Below are 16,643 nucleotides of genomic sequence, written 5' to 3'. Positions count from 1 at the left end.
GTTAAACGTTTCTTGCATTTTCTCCATTCTATTTCCATGATTTTGTATCATCTTTATTATCATTACTCTGAATTCTTTTTCAGGTAGACTGCCTATTTCCTCTTCATTTGTTTGGTCTGGTGGGTTTTTATCTTTCTCCTTCATCTGCTGTGTATTTCTCTATCTTCTCATTTTGCTTAACTTACTGTGTTTTGGGTCTCCATTTTGCAGGCTGCAGGTTCGTAGTTCCTGTTGTTTTTGGTGTCTGTCCCCAGTGGCTAAGGTTGGTACAGTGGGTTGTGTAGGCTTCCTGGTGGAGGGGACTGGTTCCTGTGTTCTGGTGGATGAGGCTGGATCTTGTCTTTCTAATGGGCAGGACCACATCCGGTAGTGTGTTTTGGGGTATCTGTGGACTTATTATGATTTTAGACAGCCTCTGTGCTAATGGGTGGGTTTGTGTTCCTGTCTTGCTAGTTGTTTGGCACAGGGTGTCCAGCACTGTATCTTGCTGGTTGTTGAGTGGAGTTGGGTCTTAGCATTGAGATGGAGATCTCTGGGAGAGCTTTTGCCTTTTGATATTACATGAGGCCCGGAGGTCTCTGGTGGTCCAATGTCCTTAAGTCAGCTCTCCCACCTCAGAGGTTCAGGCCTGACACCCAGTGTTAGACAGAGCACCAAGACCCTGTCAGACACATGGCAAACCTCCTCACTGAGCCCAGGAATTGCTGATCTCTGCTAGGTGACCGAATGTGAGGTGTCCTGATGCCTCTCTTACCTCAACTCTGAGGCAGAGCACCACTTGGACAAGCATGGGAAGGAACATCACACGGACCAAGCCCTGACATTTGCTGGGGCCTTCACAGCAGGCCTGGAGCCTGGCGCTGTTGGTTCAGAAGTGGCTCATTTTAATGTGCTCTGACCTAACGTTGCAGCTGGTTTCTATAAAGGGAAGAAAAAATGCTGCGTTTAAAAACAGCAGCCAAGCCCTCCCTTACCCTTGCCTGATCTCTGGGGAGGTAGTTCTAACCTGGAATACATTTTTCCATCCCCTCACTTTCAGTCTGTATGTGCCTCTAGATCTGAAGTGGGTCTCTTGTAGAAAACATATGTACAGGTCTTCTTTTGTATTCATTCAGCCAGTCTGTGTCTTTTGGTGGAGTATTTAATCTGTTTACATTTAAAGCAATTATCGATACGTATGTTCTTATTGCCATTTTGTTAATTGTTTTGGATTTGTTTTTGTAGGTCATTTTTTTTACCTTTCCTCTTTTGTTCTCTTCTCTTGTGATTTGATGACTATCTTCAGTGTTGTGTTGGGATTCCTTTTCCTTTTTTGTGTGTATATCTATTATGGATTTTTGGTTTGTGGTTACCATGAGTTTTGATATAGCAGCCTATATATATACAAGATTGTTTTAAGTTGCTGATCTCTTAATTTCAAATGCATTTTATTTATTTATTTTTAACTTTAATTTTTTTTGGCTGTGTTGGTCTTCATTGCTGCACGCGGGCTTTTCTCTAGTTGTGGCGAGAGGGGGCTACTTTTCATTGTGGTGCGTGGGCTTCTCATTGCAGTGGCTTCTCTTGTTGCAGAGCACAGGCCTAGGCATGCGGGCTTCAGTAGCTGTGGCACATGGGCTCAGTAGTTGTGGCTCATGGGTTCTAGAGCACAGGCTCAGTAGTTGTGGTGCACGGGCTTAGTTGCTCCATGGCATGTGGGATCGTCCCAGACCAGGGCTCGAACCCATGCCCATTGCATTGGCAGGAGGATTCTTAACCACTGTGCCACCAGGGAAGCCCTCAAATGCATTTTAAATATCCTGCGTTTATACTCTCTCTCCTCCTCTCACAATTACTAGTTTTGATGTTATATTTGTATGTGGATGATTTTGTACCTTTACTATATGTTTGCCTTTACTGGTGAGCTTTTCGTTTCATACTTTTCTTATTTTTAGTTGTGGTCTTTTCTTTTCCATTTGGAGAAGTTCCTTTAGCATCTGTTGTAAAGCTGGTTTGGTAGTGCAGAATTCTCTTAGCTTTTGCCTGTCTGTAAAGCTTTTGATTTCTCTATCAAATATGAACTAGAGCCTTGCTGAGTATAGTATTCTTGGTTGTAGGTTTTTCCCCTTCATCACTTTAAATATATTATGCCACTCCCTTCTGGCCTGCAGAGTTTCTGCTGAAAAATCAACTGATAACCTAATGGGGATTCCCTTGTATGTTATTTGTTGCTTTTCCCTTGTTGTTTTCATATTTTCTCTGTCTTTAATTTTTGTCAGTTTGATGACTATGTGTCTCAGTCTGTTCCTCCTTGAGTTAATCCTATATGGGATTCTCTATGCTTCCTGGACTTGGGTGACTGTTTCCTTTCCCATGTTAGGGAAGTGTTCAGCTATTATGTCTTCAAATATTTTCTTAGGCCCTTTCTCTCCCTCTTCTCCTTCTGGGACCCCTATAATGCAAATGTTGGTGCATTTGACATTGTCCCAGAGGTCTCTTAACCTGTGTTCATTTCTTTTCATTCGTTTTTCTTTATTCTGTTCCACATCAGTGATTTCCACTACTCTGTCTTCCAGTTCACTGATTTGTTCTTCTGCCTCATTTATTCTGCTATTGATTCCTTCTAGTGTATTTTTCATTTCAGTTATTGCATTCTTCAACTCTGTTTGGTTGTTCTTTATATTTTCTAACTCTTTGCTAATAACTTCTTGCTCTGTGCATCCATTCTTTTCCTGAGCTCTTGGATCATCTTTACAATCATTACTTTGAACTCTTTCTCAGGTAGATTGCCTATCTCCAGTTTACTTAGTTGTTCTTCTGGAGTTTTATCTTGTTTCTTTGTCTGGAACATATTCCTTTGCTGTCTCTTTTTGTTTAAATTTCTATTTGTTTTCTTACGTATGTAGTAGAATAGTTAACATTTCTTGACCTTGGAGAAGTGGTCCTCTGTAGGGGATGTCCTATGTGTCCCAACAGTACACTCCCATCTTGTTACCTAAGGGCCAGGGACCATTCCCAGGGTGGGTTCTGACCTGTGTTTTTGGAGTTAGTTCCACAGGCCATGGGATTGCAGTTTTCTTGCTTCTAGTGTCTTCCCCCTGGTGGGTGAGGCTGGTCTAGAGGCTTGTCCAGGCTTCCTGGTGGGAGGGGCCAGTGCCTGCCCACTGGTGAGTGGAGCTGGGTGCTGGCCCTCTGGTGGGCAGGGCCATGTCAAGGGGCATGTCTGGAGGTGGCTGTGGGCTCAGGAAGTCTTCGGGCAGCCTGTCTACTGATGGGTGGGGCTGTGTTCCTGCCCTCTTGGTTGTTTGGCCTGAGGCGTCCCAGCACTGGAGCCTACAGGCCGTTGGGTGGGGCCAGGCCTTGGTGCCAAGATCCCAAGCGAGATGTCTACCTCCAGCCAGAGTTCACATCAATGAACACTCCTCAGTGTGTCAGCCACCAGCTTTTATGATCCTAGAGAGAGCCACAGCTGCCCCCTGCCTTCCCAGGAGACCCTCCAAGACCAGCAGGGAGGTCTGGCCCAGGCTCCTATGAAGTCACTGCTTTTGCCCTCAGTCCCAGTGCACAAGGACCTTGTATATGCCCTCCAAGAGTGAAGTCTCTGTTTTCCCCAGTCCCGTGGAGCTCCTACAATCAAGCCCCACTGGCCTTCAAAGCCAAATGCTCTGGGGCTCCTCCTCCCAGTGCCAGACCCCTAGGCTGGGGAACCTGGTGTGGGGCTCAGAGCTCTCATTCCTTGGGGAGAATTTCTGTGATATAATTATTCTCCAGTTTGTGGGTCACCCACCCAGGCTGTATGGGATTTGATTATATTACGAGTGCACCCCTCCTACCATCTCACTGTGGTTTCTTCTTTATGTCTTTGAATGTAGAATATTTTTTTTTGGTAGCCTCCAGTCTTTTTTACTGATGGTTGTTCAGCAGTTAGTTGTGATTTTGATGTGCTTGTGAGAGGAGGTGAGCTCAAGGTCCTTCTACTCCATTACGTTGTCTCCAGTCCTGCTCCTGTTTGCTTGTTTCTTAATCCAGCCTCCCAGTTTTAGTGATTTGGAATGTCTGACCCAGTTAAACTTAATTACTATAACTACAAATACTATTTGGTTCCTATTTGGTTCATTTGTTAATTTTCCTTTTTCTCTTTTTTTTTGGCCATCTTTTATTAATCAAATATGTTAAAATATTTCATTTAATCCTCTCTGTTAACTTTATATATATATATATATATATATATATTTACTACTGTTGACCCCAGAGATTACAACATACATCCTTAGCTTATTACAGTCTAATAAAATTATTAATTTACCATGCTAGGACCTTACAACACTTTATGTCATTTACCCATTCACTTTTTTTTTTTTTTTTACCCATTCACTTTTGTGTTACACATGTCCTTCATTTTAATTTTACATATATCTTAAACCCATAAGATGTAATTATTATTGCTTTTTGTAGTTAATTATTCATTTATATTTACCTACATATTTACCCTTTCCATTACTTTTCATTAGTTTGTGCATTTCTGTGTTTTTCTCTGGGATTATTTCCTGCCTGCTTGAAGAATCTGCTGGTGATGAATTCTCTCAGTTTTTGTTTGTTTGAAAATGTCTTTTATCACTTTCATGTTTGAAGGATATTTTTAATGGGTAGAGATTTCTAGGTTGCCAGTTACTTTCAGCACTTTTAGGTTGCTATTAGTTGTTACTTTCCTCCCCCCTGCCGCCCCCCACCCCCACCCCTTAGTTGTAAGTAACTTGCTGGGGTGAATACCTGACCCAGACTAAACTAAACATATTCCCTCTTTTGCAAATTAGAAATGAAAACCTGAGGTATCAGTGGTGGACTTTGCAGAAGAAAGGTCAGAAGGGATCACTGGGGCCAGTAGCATTGGAAACAAGTCAGAGTTGGGGGGAGCAGTAAAGAAGGGTCTTGCAAGGCAGTGGAATTAGCTGAGAGGAGTGGAGGGGGGAGCCTGAATGGCCCTAGTGGAAGGGAGATGGGGAGGGCAGCTACCTGCTGACTTCCTGATTTTCAAAGGCCCGCATGTAGTTTCTGTGAGGGGTCTCTGTATATTTACCTTGGGCTTTTGCTTTAGTAAACGTCTTTACATTTCAATCAACAAAAAAATTTTGTAAAAAACAAGAACTTTTACCTGAAAACTTGACACATCATAGGCATTTTATAATTGGTGGCTGCGGCTGTTGTTATTCAGATCCTAAAGTGGAGTAAAGAGCTGATCCTCAGGATTTTCTAGTCATGCCAGTGGGATGGGCCGCATGTTTTAGGGGGCTCTGTTATTCAAATGCAAATTTACTATTGGGTTGGTCAAAAAGTTTGTTCAGTTTTTTTCCATAAGATGGCTCTAGGAGTGCTTAGTTGTCTAACTTCATTTGAAACAATTTCATTAGATTGTATTGTGACAGCTGTCATGTCAGCCTGCATTTAAAAAAAAAAAACTTATCAAAACTGGTGAATTTTTGTGCAGCCATGTTGAATATGGAATATTGAAGGTGGAAGAAAAAAAGCAACATTTTCGGCATATTATGCTTTATTATTTCAAGAAAGGTAAAACCGCAAATGAAATGCAAAAAAGACTTGTGCAGTATATGGAGAAGGTGCTGTGACTGATCGAACGTGTCAAAAGTGGTTTGTGAAGTTTTGTGCTGGAGATTTCTCTCTGGACGTTACTCTGTGGTCGGGTAGACCAGTTGGAGTTGATAGTGTTCAAATCGAGACATCAATTGAGAATAATCAACATTATACCACACAGGAGATAGCCGACATACAATATCCAAGTTGAGCAATGAAAATCATGTGCACCAGCTGGGTTATGTCCATCGCTTTGATGTTTGGGTTTTACGTAAGTAAAGCGAAAAAAATCTTCTTGACTGTATTTCCACATGCGATTCTCTGCTTAAACGTAACGAAAATGTTCCATTTTTAAAACATATTGTGACGGGAGATGAAAAGTGGATAGTGTACAATAATGAGGAATGGAAGAGATCGCGGGGCAAGCGAAATGAACCACCACCAACCACACCAAAGGTCGGTCTTCATCCAAAGGAGGTGATGTTGTGTATTTGGTGGGATTGGAAGGGAGTCCTCTATTATGAGCTCCTTCCAGAAAACCAAACGATTAATTCCAACAAGTACTGCTCCCAGCACCCCTGCGAACATGGTGCTGCGAGTGGCATGGAGAGTGCGGGCCGCGGTCTGCAGCCTGCGCCCAATGCACCCTGCCTGCCGCGGCCCTGGGGACTGTGGGCGGGCGCCGTCCGGGCGCTGCGCACTGGACCCACTCTACTGTCGGGTCGTAAATTCACAGACAACCATGAATGGGTAACAACAGAAAGCGGTGTTGGAACAGTAGGAATCAAACATTTTGCACAGGAATCTTTGGGAGATGTTGTTTACTGTAGTCTGCCTAAAGTTGGGACAAAATTGAACAAACAAGAGGAATTTGGTGCTTTGGAAAGTGTGAAAGCTGCTAGTGAACTCTATTCTCCTCTATCAGAAGTAACTGAAATTAATGAAGCCCTAGCAGAAAATCCAGGACTTGTCAACAGATCTTGTTATGATGATGGTTGGCTGGTCAAGATGACACTCAGTAATCCTTCAGAACTAGATGAACTAATGAGTGAAGAAGCACATGAGAAATACATAAAATCTATTGAGGAGTGAAAATGGAACCCCTAAATAAATTAGTTTGAAACAACTTAATCTAGCATAGTTGTCTTAAATTAGTGGTGGATAGATTTTTAAAAAGCAACTTTTAGCAAAATAAACTACTTGCAACAATGTTGCCTGAAGAAAATACCCCTTAACCTCCTAATGATTTCAGATAAACACATGCATCTTTTTCACAACAGCCTGTGATTTTTAGGCTAGTCTCCAGTTATAATACTCAGAATTCCTGAAATTATCTGTGGTAAAACTAGTTATAAAAATGATGCAATTCAAGGATAACATTGTTATCTTAACCTTATATAATATTGTAACTTGCTTACAGCCATCCCTGGATTTGGGTCAAAATACTCAATGAACTTGCCACTGGAAATAAATGGCAGTGGAGAAAAGTTTGCTAGTTGTATAGTGTCCAGTAAAGAACATTACTATCTTAATTTTGCAATATACTGTGTTTGCTGGTGCTATTTTTATACAGTAAAGCAATAGCCTTGCCGGAAAATAAGAAACAGTTTAATAATAAAATATTCAAATTCTTAAAAAAAAAAATACTGCTCCCAATTAGACCAACTGAAAGCAGCACTCAATGAAAAGCATCCAGAATTAGTCAACAGAAAACGCATAATCTTCCATCAGGATAACACAAGACCACATGTTTCTTTGATGACCAGGCGAAAACTGTTACAGCTTGGCTGGGAAGTTCTGATTCATCCGCCACATTCACCAGACATTGCACCTTCGGATTTCCATTTATTTAGGTCTTTACAAAATTCTCTTAATGGAAAAAATTTTCAATTCCCTGCAAGACTGTAAAAGGCACCTGGAACAGTTCTTTGCTCAAAAAGATAAAAAAGTTTTGGGAAGATGGAATTATGAAGTTGCCTGAAAAATGGCAGAAGGTAGTGGAACAAAAGGGTGAATACGTTGTTCAATGAAGTTCTTGGTGAAAATGAAAAATGTGTCATTTATTTTTACTTAAAAACCAAAGGAACTTTTTGGCCAACCCTACTTTGAAAAATGGTCACCATATAATCGTGAGTGGGCACACTTGTGGTTAAAGAGTTTGGAAATATATTTGTCTTATTTCCCTTATTCTATTATGTTTTCTTCTCTTGTTACTTCCAGACCCTTGCTGTCTCTCATGCAAAGAAGAAAATCTAGGAAACTTAGAGAAATACATAATTACTAATTGAATAGATAATACTTTATGAGTATTAAAAGTCTCCTACTTTGAGTATTAAAATATTGGTATCTTGTAAATGTTTTTAAAGTTCTAGAGTAAAGGAGTAATTACAGATTTTAAGACAAGTGAAAAACTTAACTTTTTTTTGGTCCTTTTCATAGGTTCTCCGGGGACATAAAACTTTCCTAAATGATGCTTATAATTGGGAGTTTTTGATCTGGGAATCAGCTTTACTACTTTTCTTACTGCGCTTAGCCTCACTGGGGTCTGAAACCAATAAGAAATACAGCAATGTCTCAATATTACTTACTGAACAGGTATTGATTGGTCCTTGACAGTTTGATTCAGTGGTTAGAGATGGTATAATAAGATTTCTGCAGAAGATTCAGGGTTGAGTCTAGATTCTGTCACTTTCTAGCTATATGACCTTACACCTTACAAGTCACTTTGCAACTATATAATTGCTTCCTCTTTATAAAATGAGGATATTATCTTTCCCACCTGCTCCCAGGATTGGGTGCTACTTCATAGTATAAAAATTATTTTTTTTGGTGGTAATGGAGCGTGCTTTTAATCTCATATTCTGTGTCAAGTATTAGATCTTTAGAGTACCTGTCATTTAAGGATGTTTAATAAGCTTCTTGACTTTCTTTATCAGTCAAACGCTGAATACATTCAGTGTTTGGAAAATACTTGCTCTTTAGTATGTGAGTAGATATTACAATTGAGAAATGTTTCTTATAAATACAGAGTAGTATAGAGTTGGTTTTTTTGTTTTTAATTTCATGTTTATCCATAAGTTTTAAATAAAAATACCTAATATCATTAGTTTTTTTTTTTTTTTTTGGCCTTAGAATTATAGTGGAGAGTTCTTACCATAAGGGGAAAAACAAGGGATTAGTAAGTTAAAAGCAGCGATCTTTTTCCATTCCATGAATGTTTAAGGAGGATGTTAGATTATTTGGGGGATACCAAGATGAATAAGATATAGTTTTTGAACTCAAGGAGTTTACATTTTAATTGCTATAATTAATATAAAAGTTTGCATTGTTTTGATAAATTGCTTCATTGTTATTTTTTCTTCACTAAATAGCTTTTCTTTGCCATATGTGACTGATTAGGGATGGGGGTTTGGGTAGGTGGCATATGTGCTCTGAAGAAATAGCTACTGGAATTTTGAAATTTATTTTACTTGAAAACATTGACCTCAAAATCTGCCATGTTGAATGCAATATATATATCTATCTTTTCCATGACATTTGCCCTAATCTCTATTCCTTCCCTTAGATTAATTTATATCTTAAAATGGAAAAAAAGCCGAATAAGAAAGAACAGCTTACTCTAGTAAACAATGTTTTAAAGCTATCCACCAAGTTGTTGAAAGTAAGTAATACCCTGTGATACATTTTTACTACCATTTAATTAAATCAATGCTGTACTTCTTGGAGAGGACCCTAGTAACAGATAGATGCTGTGTAGATTCAAACTACCAACTTGATAGTTTGGGGTTAATGACTCTATGAGAAAAAGTTTCCCAACTTGCTACCCAAGTTCTAGTGATTGCTGATGTCTGTCACATTTTAAAATTACATTAAAAAATAACAAATAGCATATTGCTTGAATCCACCTTTAAAAACTTAGCTAGTGGAAAAGTAGGTGAGAGTCCATTACAGGCATTAATTAATTCATTCATTCATTCATTACTTTTTAATTTTAAAATTATTATTTTTAATTGAAGTATAGTTGATTTACAGTATTTCTGGTGTACTGCAAAGTGATATATATATTCAGATTCTTTTCCATTATAGGTTATTACAAGATATTGAACATAGTTCCCTGTACAATACAGTAGGTCCTTGTTGTTTATTTTATATACAATAGTCTGTATCTGTTAATCCCAAATTCCAAATTTATCCCTCCCCCGCTTCCCCTCATTACAGGTTTTTTGAAGGTAGCTATTGAACATTAAGGGAAGAGGTATTAAGCAATCATCCTCTCCCAAGACTGAAAAAAACAGTCGAGAAATCACTGGTGGCTATTATGAAACCATGTATTTCATCTCAGTTCTTTCATGTTTTTGTAGGAGCTGGACACACCATTTAGACTCTACGGACTGACAATGAATCCCTTGATCTACAATATCACACGAGTAGTTATCCTTTCTGCTGTCTCAGGTGTTATAAGTGATCTTTTAGGATTTAATATAAGAGTAAGTGTGATTATCACTTTGTAGCATCTGCCTTGGTCTTAAAACTTATTGTATATAGTAATCTTTGTTCTTCCCACTGTGTGTGTGTGTGTGAGAGAGAGCGAGAGAGGGAGGGTGGAAGGAGGGAGGGAGGGACTGGCATGGAAATAACTCTTGAGGTAGAGAAATAGACATTTGAAATAGACATTCAGCTTAGGTTTTTTCATTTTATGCAAGTACAATAGATCGTGCTCTTGAATGGAACAAAAAAATCAAGTTTGAATCTCATGTCAATTTAATAGCGTGGGCTGGGTTGGCCTCTGATCTAGGGAAATGTACAGAGGCAGAATGAATGAAAACCAAAAACCCGTGAACTGCAGTATATCTTTTTTGATCCTGGAAATTGTTAACGGTTTTTTCTCTATGATGTTCTATGGTTGCTGTTGTCACAGCTGGTACTTTTTTCTTATGTAAACGGTTCTTGGTTTACATGTAAGTGTACCTATCAACCCCACCTATTTGTCATAAAACTAACTATTTTGGTGATTTTCTTTTCTTAGCTGTGGAAAATTAAGTCATAAGCTGAGTCATGTGCCCGGACTTTCTCCCCTTGCTGGCATCAGTGCTTAACCCATTAAGGAGAGAGATGACTGCAAACCCATGAGACACCCACCTGCTTGTTCACACGGAGAGGTGCCCTCAGCTCTACCTAATCTAACGAATGGTGTTTTCAGAGGAACAGAGCCTTTCCAACTGGGTGTGCATGCTAAACACCTGTATTTTCATGGTTTTCAAATAGTATGAGTAGTCAGAAGACTGAAGACTGTGGTGTTATAGTAAGTTAAGGACAACTTTTTAAGTTAGGAAATTTATTCTGGGCATTTCAGTGCTGTGACAGTTATATTTATTGGAAATAGTCTTTCGGGTAACTATGGCAGATGCCCAAAGCATGAAGCAAAATCCTTTATTGGAAATATGCAAATTCAGTACTTTTCTATTACAGTCTATAGAATTGGAGATTTCATTTCTCTAGCAAAGATAGATCAAGTTTAAACTATTTTAGGTTGAGCCTGAATAAAAGAACTTTATTGGAGAATTTCAGTTTCTAGGCTTTTTTGTTGTTGTTGAAAGAAAAAAATAACCTTTTAAACTGTGATTTTCTGTTAAACTATGGAGAAAATTTTACTTAGTTTATAATTTTGAAGTTAATCCTAATAACTGTATAGTTGTTGGTGAAAGAGTCATGCATGTAATATGGCATGTAATCCAGCATGAGAAATTTAAGTCTATGCACACTCATCCGTGTCCACCATAAAACATGTTTTCCATTTAAATCATCTGAGCTATGTTTCCCATCACACTACTAAGTGAAGCGTTCATAGTTTATCTGTTGTGAGACTCAGTGTATTTAACCCTCAGTATAATCTCATGTCCTCGGTGTCTGTACTGAGCCAAGCTATGCCACTGATGATTTGGATTCTCTTATCAGTATCCCCTATTGCACATACATGCGTATACATATGTTAATGAAAACTCTAATAGTCTACATTTAATTCCTGCTCATTAAGTTACCCACTTTGAAGAATCTCTCGAGGCAAATTGAAAGCCCACATTTTAATGACAAGATTTTGTGAATTTTTAAATGGAAATAATTAGGAAACTTAGTTATTACATGTGAAGTATGTACATGCAAAATCAGTGTATCATTTACACATATCCTAATATGCAGGAAGATTTTTGAGGTTTAAAGATGAATTTCTTAAGTCCAGGAATTGAGGTCAGACCTTTCTGGATTCATATCCTTGGCTCTGCTACTTATTAGCTTCGTAGTCTAAGGCAAGTTACTTAACATTTTTGCATCTCAATTTCTTTACCTGCTTCATAAGGATAATAACTACCTAATAGTGTTGTTAAGGTTAAATGAGATTATCAGGTAAGGTACTTAACATAGCATAAAGTACATCGCCCTTAATAAATCCACCATAAACATTTGTAATTACTGTTTAAAACCCTTTAAAAATCTTTTGCTGATAGATTCCTAACTGTGAAGATAGAAACCTAGGGGGCAAGATTGCTGAACTAGAAGTGGATTACCAAAAATTTGCAGCCATTCCAAATACTGCGTGAGAGTTACAATTCTTTTTAAAAAGTAAAACCCCATTATAGTGATTTACCTTTGGAAGGAACTGATCTGTAAAGCCACTTCAGTATCTCAGCAGATGGCTCATAGAAATCATGCTTTAACTGTTTTCCATAAGGGACAATAGCAGCTATCTCAAATCCAGGATTGAACTGCTCAGTGCAGATTTCGGATGAAGAAAGCTTTATCTTTTTCTGTTACAAAAAAAAACCCACTGTTCTATTTTTATTTGAATTTTTTACACAGTGAATCTTTAGCGTAAATGCAGTATTCAGAATAGCTTACTCCTGTGAGTTGTTTCGGTTATAGTTTTGATGGTGTATAATTGGTTTAAATGATTTTTCAGGTGGGTAAAATTAACTGTATGGGTAGTTGCTCATGTCGGAAACTTGGGAATCATTTTTCACTCTTGCCTTTCTCATACCTCACATCGAGTCATCAAGTCTGTGAGTAATTATCTTCTAGATATTTTTCTAATCAGTCCTTTCTTCTCCATCCCCACTTTCACCACCCTCATCTAAGTCAACATCCTTTGTTTTTGAACAAGATTCTGCTTTTCTGCCCCTCTCCCCCATGCCCACCTATTCATCTCAAAAGCTAAGGTGTCTTTTCTGAAATGCAAGTCTCAGTCTCATCGTTTAGAATCTATTAATGGCTTAGTATTACTTTGAAGGTAAAAATCCAAAATCTTTTTAGCAAGGTGTATAGGCCTACCTTGTTGAGAAAGATTTTTGAATCTTTATGTTTGAAAGATGTTTTTTCTGGGCATAAAATTCTAGTTTTAAAGATGTTGCTGCTCTACTGCCTCCTGGATTGCCTTGCTTCTGACAAGAAGTCTGCTGTCATTGTCATCTTCGTTCTTCTGTATTATTATTTTTTTTTAAACTCTGGCTGCTTTTAAGGTTTTTACCTTTTTCAGTGAATTTGTGCTATTTAGTTATAATGTGCATTGGTGTAGTTGTCTTCATTATTTGTGTGTGTGCTTGGGATTTGTTGCACTTACTGGGTCTCTGGATTTTTAGTTTGCATCAAATTTGGAAAAATTTTGACTGTTATTTCTTAAAATAAGTTTTCTATACCCCAGTCTCCCACCTCCTGAGACTCCACATGTTAATTAGGCTGCTTGAAGTTGTCCCACACCTTACTGATGTTCTGTACATTGTCCCAGTCTTCTGTTTTTAATTTCTATTAAAGACAGAAGACTGGCACGACTATTTCTATTGCTGTGCCTCAAGTTCACTAACCTGTTCTTCTGCACTAATTTGCTGTTAATCCTACCCAATGTATTTTGTCTACAGAATTTTGATATTGCTTTTTCAGTTTTTTGTATCCTCATGTCTCTCTTTAACGTGCTGTTTCTTTTCTCTATCTTGTTTTCATAATATTTATAATAGAAATAGTAAATAAGAACATTATAACAGCCATCGTCTGTGTTATTTGGGGGTTTGTTTTTGTTGATTTATTTTTCTCCTCATTTTGGGTCATACTTTCCTGCTTCTTTACATGCCTAGTAATTTCTTAATGGATGTGAATTTTACATTGTTGGGTGTTGGGTCTTCGTGTGTGTGTGTATTCTTTTAAATATTCTTGAGCTTTGTTTTAGAATGCAGTCAAGATACTTGAAAATAGTTTGATCATTTCAAGGCTTGCTTTTAAGCTTTGTTAGGTGGGCCAGAGCAGCCTTTACTCTGGTGCTACTTTTCTCCACAACTGAAGTAAAATCCTCCTGAGTCTACCTGGTAACCCTGTTCATGATCAGGTTTTTCCAGTTTAACTGTGGGAACATGAACTCTTCCCAGCTCAGGAATTTTTGGCCTGCTTCTTTTTGGTGGTTCTTTCCCTGTTGAGTATTTCCTTGTGCTCATCAATACCTGAAAACTTGAAAGGAAACCTCTGCACATTTTTGGAGCTCTCTCCTCTCCGTGCAGCTGTGCTCTCCTCTCTCTGCAGCTGTCTTCTCTCTGGTACTCGGCCTGCCAATTCTAGCTGTCCTGGCCGCCCCAGATTCTCAACTCTCACCTCAACTCAGCAAGGCTGCTTGGTTCAGTTTGGATACCCCCTTCCTACACCACAGCCTAGAAACTGCCTCTAAGTAATCTGGGGCAAACATGGGGCTCACCTCATTGAATTCCACTATCTTTTACTGCCTGTTGTCCAACATCTAACACCCATTTTTTCATATATATTTTTCCTTTTTTGTTTTTAAGTTGTCTGAGGTGGGAGAGTAAATGTTTTTCCCACTTTAGTAAATAGAAAAAAGTTTACTCAATTGCTCAAGCCAAAGGCTTAGGGTTTATTCTTGGTTCCTCTCTTTCCCTCCATATCTAATCTACCAGCCAGTCACGTTGGTTCTGTGTTTCCACCGCTAACAGACTGAGCCTCCTTTGCGCTCAGCTGGATTACTGTGCTGACCCACTGTTCCCTTCCCATTCTTGCCTCTGCAGTCGGTTCTCCACAGCCACGTGAGTGAGCTTAAAAATATGGAGACTATATCATTCCTACTTAAATCCTTCCTGGCTTTCCCTATGCTGGCCTCCAAGGCCCTTCATTATCATTCCAAATTTCCCTCCTCAGTACCTGACAGCCACACTGGCCTCCCTGTGTTCCTCGTTATACCGAGTTCTTTCTTATCAGACTGTGCCTAGAATATGTTTTCTTCAGTTCTCCCCTGAATGGCTTCTCAGCTGTCAGTTCCTTAGCAGGACCTTCTCTGAGTTAAAGTTGTTCCCCATCTTATCCTTGTTATCAGTTATATATGGTCCTGTTCATTTCCTTCACGGCACTTATCAGAACCTGATTATCTTGTTTATTTTTTGCCTACTTGTTTCTGTCCTTCCCCACTAGAATATAAGTCCCTTAAGGCAGGAATTTTTGTTGTTGTTGTTTTTCACTCCTAGGTCCCCAGAATGCAGACGAGTACCTGACCCCATAATAGGTACGTAATATAAATGCATAGAATAAATGAATAGACCTCAAGTAATCTACTGTTTCTGTAGTTTTTTTTTTTTTTCTTCTGTTAGGATGGAAGAGTTGTACTGTCAGTGCTTCATTTATTCCTGTATAATAATTTCTAGGAGATTGGACTTTTGTTTTGATCTCCCAAAAGGAGTGATACCTGCTACTGAGAAATTAAATAAACCAAGATGTAAAACTAGAACTGGATTAGGCCATACATATATTTCATTGAAATAATAATAACCATAGATGGATAAGAAAAATACCTGTTCAGCTACTTTTATAATTTGTATTGGGAAAAATTCTATCTCCTAAAATCGCTATGGAGGTATGACTTCAGACTTCCTAAATATGTACAGACTTCCTAAAAATGTACATTATATGCCTCATGTATAATATAAACACTTTGAAAAGTTGAATAACCAAATACTTGCCTAATTGGGGTATGGTTTTCTTAACTTTCAGAGACAAGTAGAAAAGTTCTAAATACCAGGATGTCCTCCAAAGTGTAAGCTTACGGGTCTGTGTTTTTAATTTTGGTTCATTGTATCTAGAGGTAAGTGAACCTGTGCACTGTAAAAATAACCCTCTTTCAAATTAATGAAATTCATTTTCAAAATTTTTTAGTCTACACACACCATAATGGGCCAAATGGGTCTTACTCCCAAATATAGTGTATGATTTGGAATTATCAAGAAGTAAATTCATTAAACTTCATCTCATCTATACAGCTGTTGACTAGTTTGGTCATTTAAAGTAATCCTTTGCTCCTTGCAGTTATTGGTGCCCATCTTGAATAATGAAGTTTGAATTTCACAAATGTGAAATAATTCCATTCCTTTCCTGCAGCACACCCTGAGCCTATATGCTGTAGTAAGGTATTACTCAAGGTAACAAATAGTTGTTTATTACGGACAAAATAAGCCTCTTGATTTGCTATAAAAATTTGCTAATAGTTCTGCTTGACTTTAATGCAAACATTGTAAAATAGACAAATACCCACAGGATTCTTTGGAAAAATATAGGTTCAGGCTAAATTAAAGCACTTGGCTATGTTTTTGTATTTTAATGTGTATGTGAGAAAGGTTCAGAGTTCTTTGGCAGAACTCTACTAAATTCTACTCTCAATAAGCCTTCATACTCGCTTCTTACACTTAAGGCTCTACTTGCATAGAAACTTTGAAAACAGATCCAAGTTAGTGGATACCTTAAACTAATTCAGTCAACTGAAGCAAAGATTATAGAGTTCATGTCATAATTATGGCGTGCGTTAAACCAGTCATTGTATTGCTGATAAACCTTAATAGCATAAGCAGTAAAGAGCTGCCTAAATAAACAAATCTGTTATTGTTTAAAAAGCACAAGTAGTTCTTAGCACTGGAGCATGCCAGGATGATGTAAGAAGTTGCTCTGATATATTCTTCACGCCAGACTGAATCATCACGTTTCGTGACTGAAGTCTGTTTACACCACTGTTCCTTAGTTCCTGGAGCTCACTCTGGACTAAGCTCGAG

General features: G+C 38.3%; 1 protein-coding gene and 1 pseudogene across 7 annotated transcripts in view; both read left to right on the top strand.

Annotated features, from left to right (window-relative positions):
- PHTF1 (putative homeodomain transcription factor 1) overlaps window positions 1-15,857 on the top strand; it is a 66,282-nt gene extending 50,425 nt beyond the window's left edge. For 5 of the 7 annotated variants that reach the window (XM_027090943.1, XM_027090945.1, XM_027090947.1 and 2 more), the window contains 4 exons: window positions 8,008-8,163; window positions 9,134-9,229; window positions 9,930-10,055; window positions 10,595-15,857. In XM_027090943.1, the coding sequence (XP_026946744.1) occupies window positions 8,008-8,163; window positions 9,134-9,229; window positions 9,930-10,055; window positions 10,595-10,615 (399 nt within the window). In that variant the 3' untranslated portion in view covers window positions 10,616-15,857. The remainder of the gene's footprint in view (window positions 1-8,007; window positions 8,164-9,133; window positions 9,230-9,929; window positions 10,056-10,594) is intronic. The other 2 variants (XR_003429540.1, XM_027090944.1) reach the window with 2 other exon arrangements.
- Window positions 6,155-7,101, top strand: LOC113611662 (glycine cleavage system H protein, mitochondrial-like; annotated as a pseudogene).
- Window positions 15,858-16,643: the final 786 nt, after the last annotated feature.

Source organism: Aethalodelphis obliquidens, unplaced genomic scaffold, assembly GCF_003676395.1.
Source record: "Aethalodelphis obliquidens isolate GAN/ISIS:26980383/991018 unplaced genomic scaffold, ASM367639v1 scaffold70, whole genome shotgun sequence".
Taxonomy (NCBI): domain Eukaryota; kingdom Metazoa; phylum Chordata; class Mammalia; order Artiodactyla; family Delphinidae; genus Aethalodelphis; species Aethalodelphis obliquidens.
This window is presented reverse-complemented; position numbering and strand designations above follow the sequence as displayed.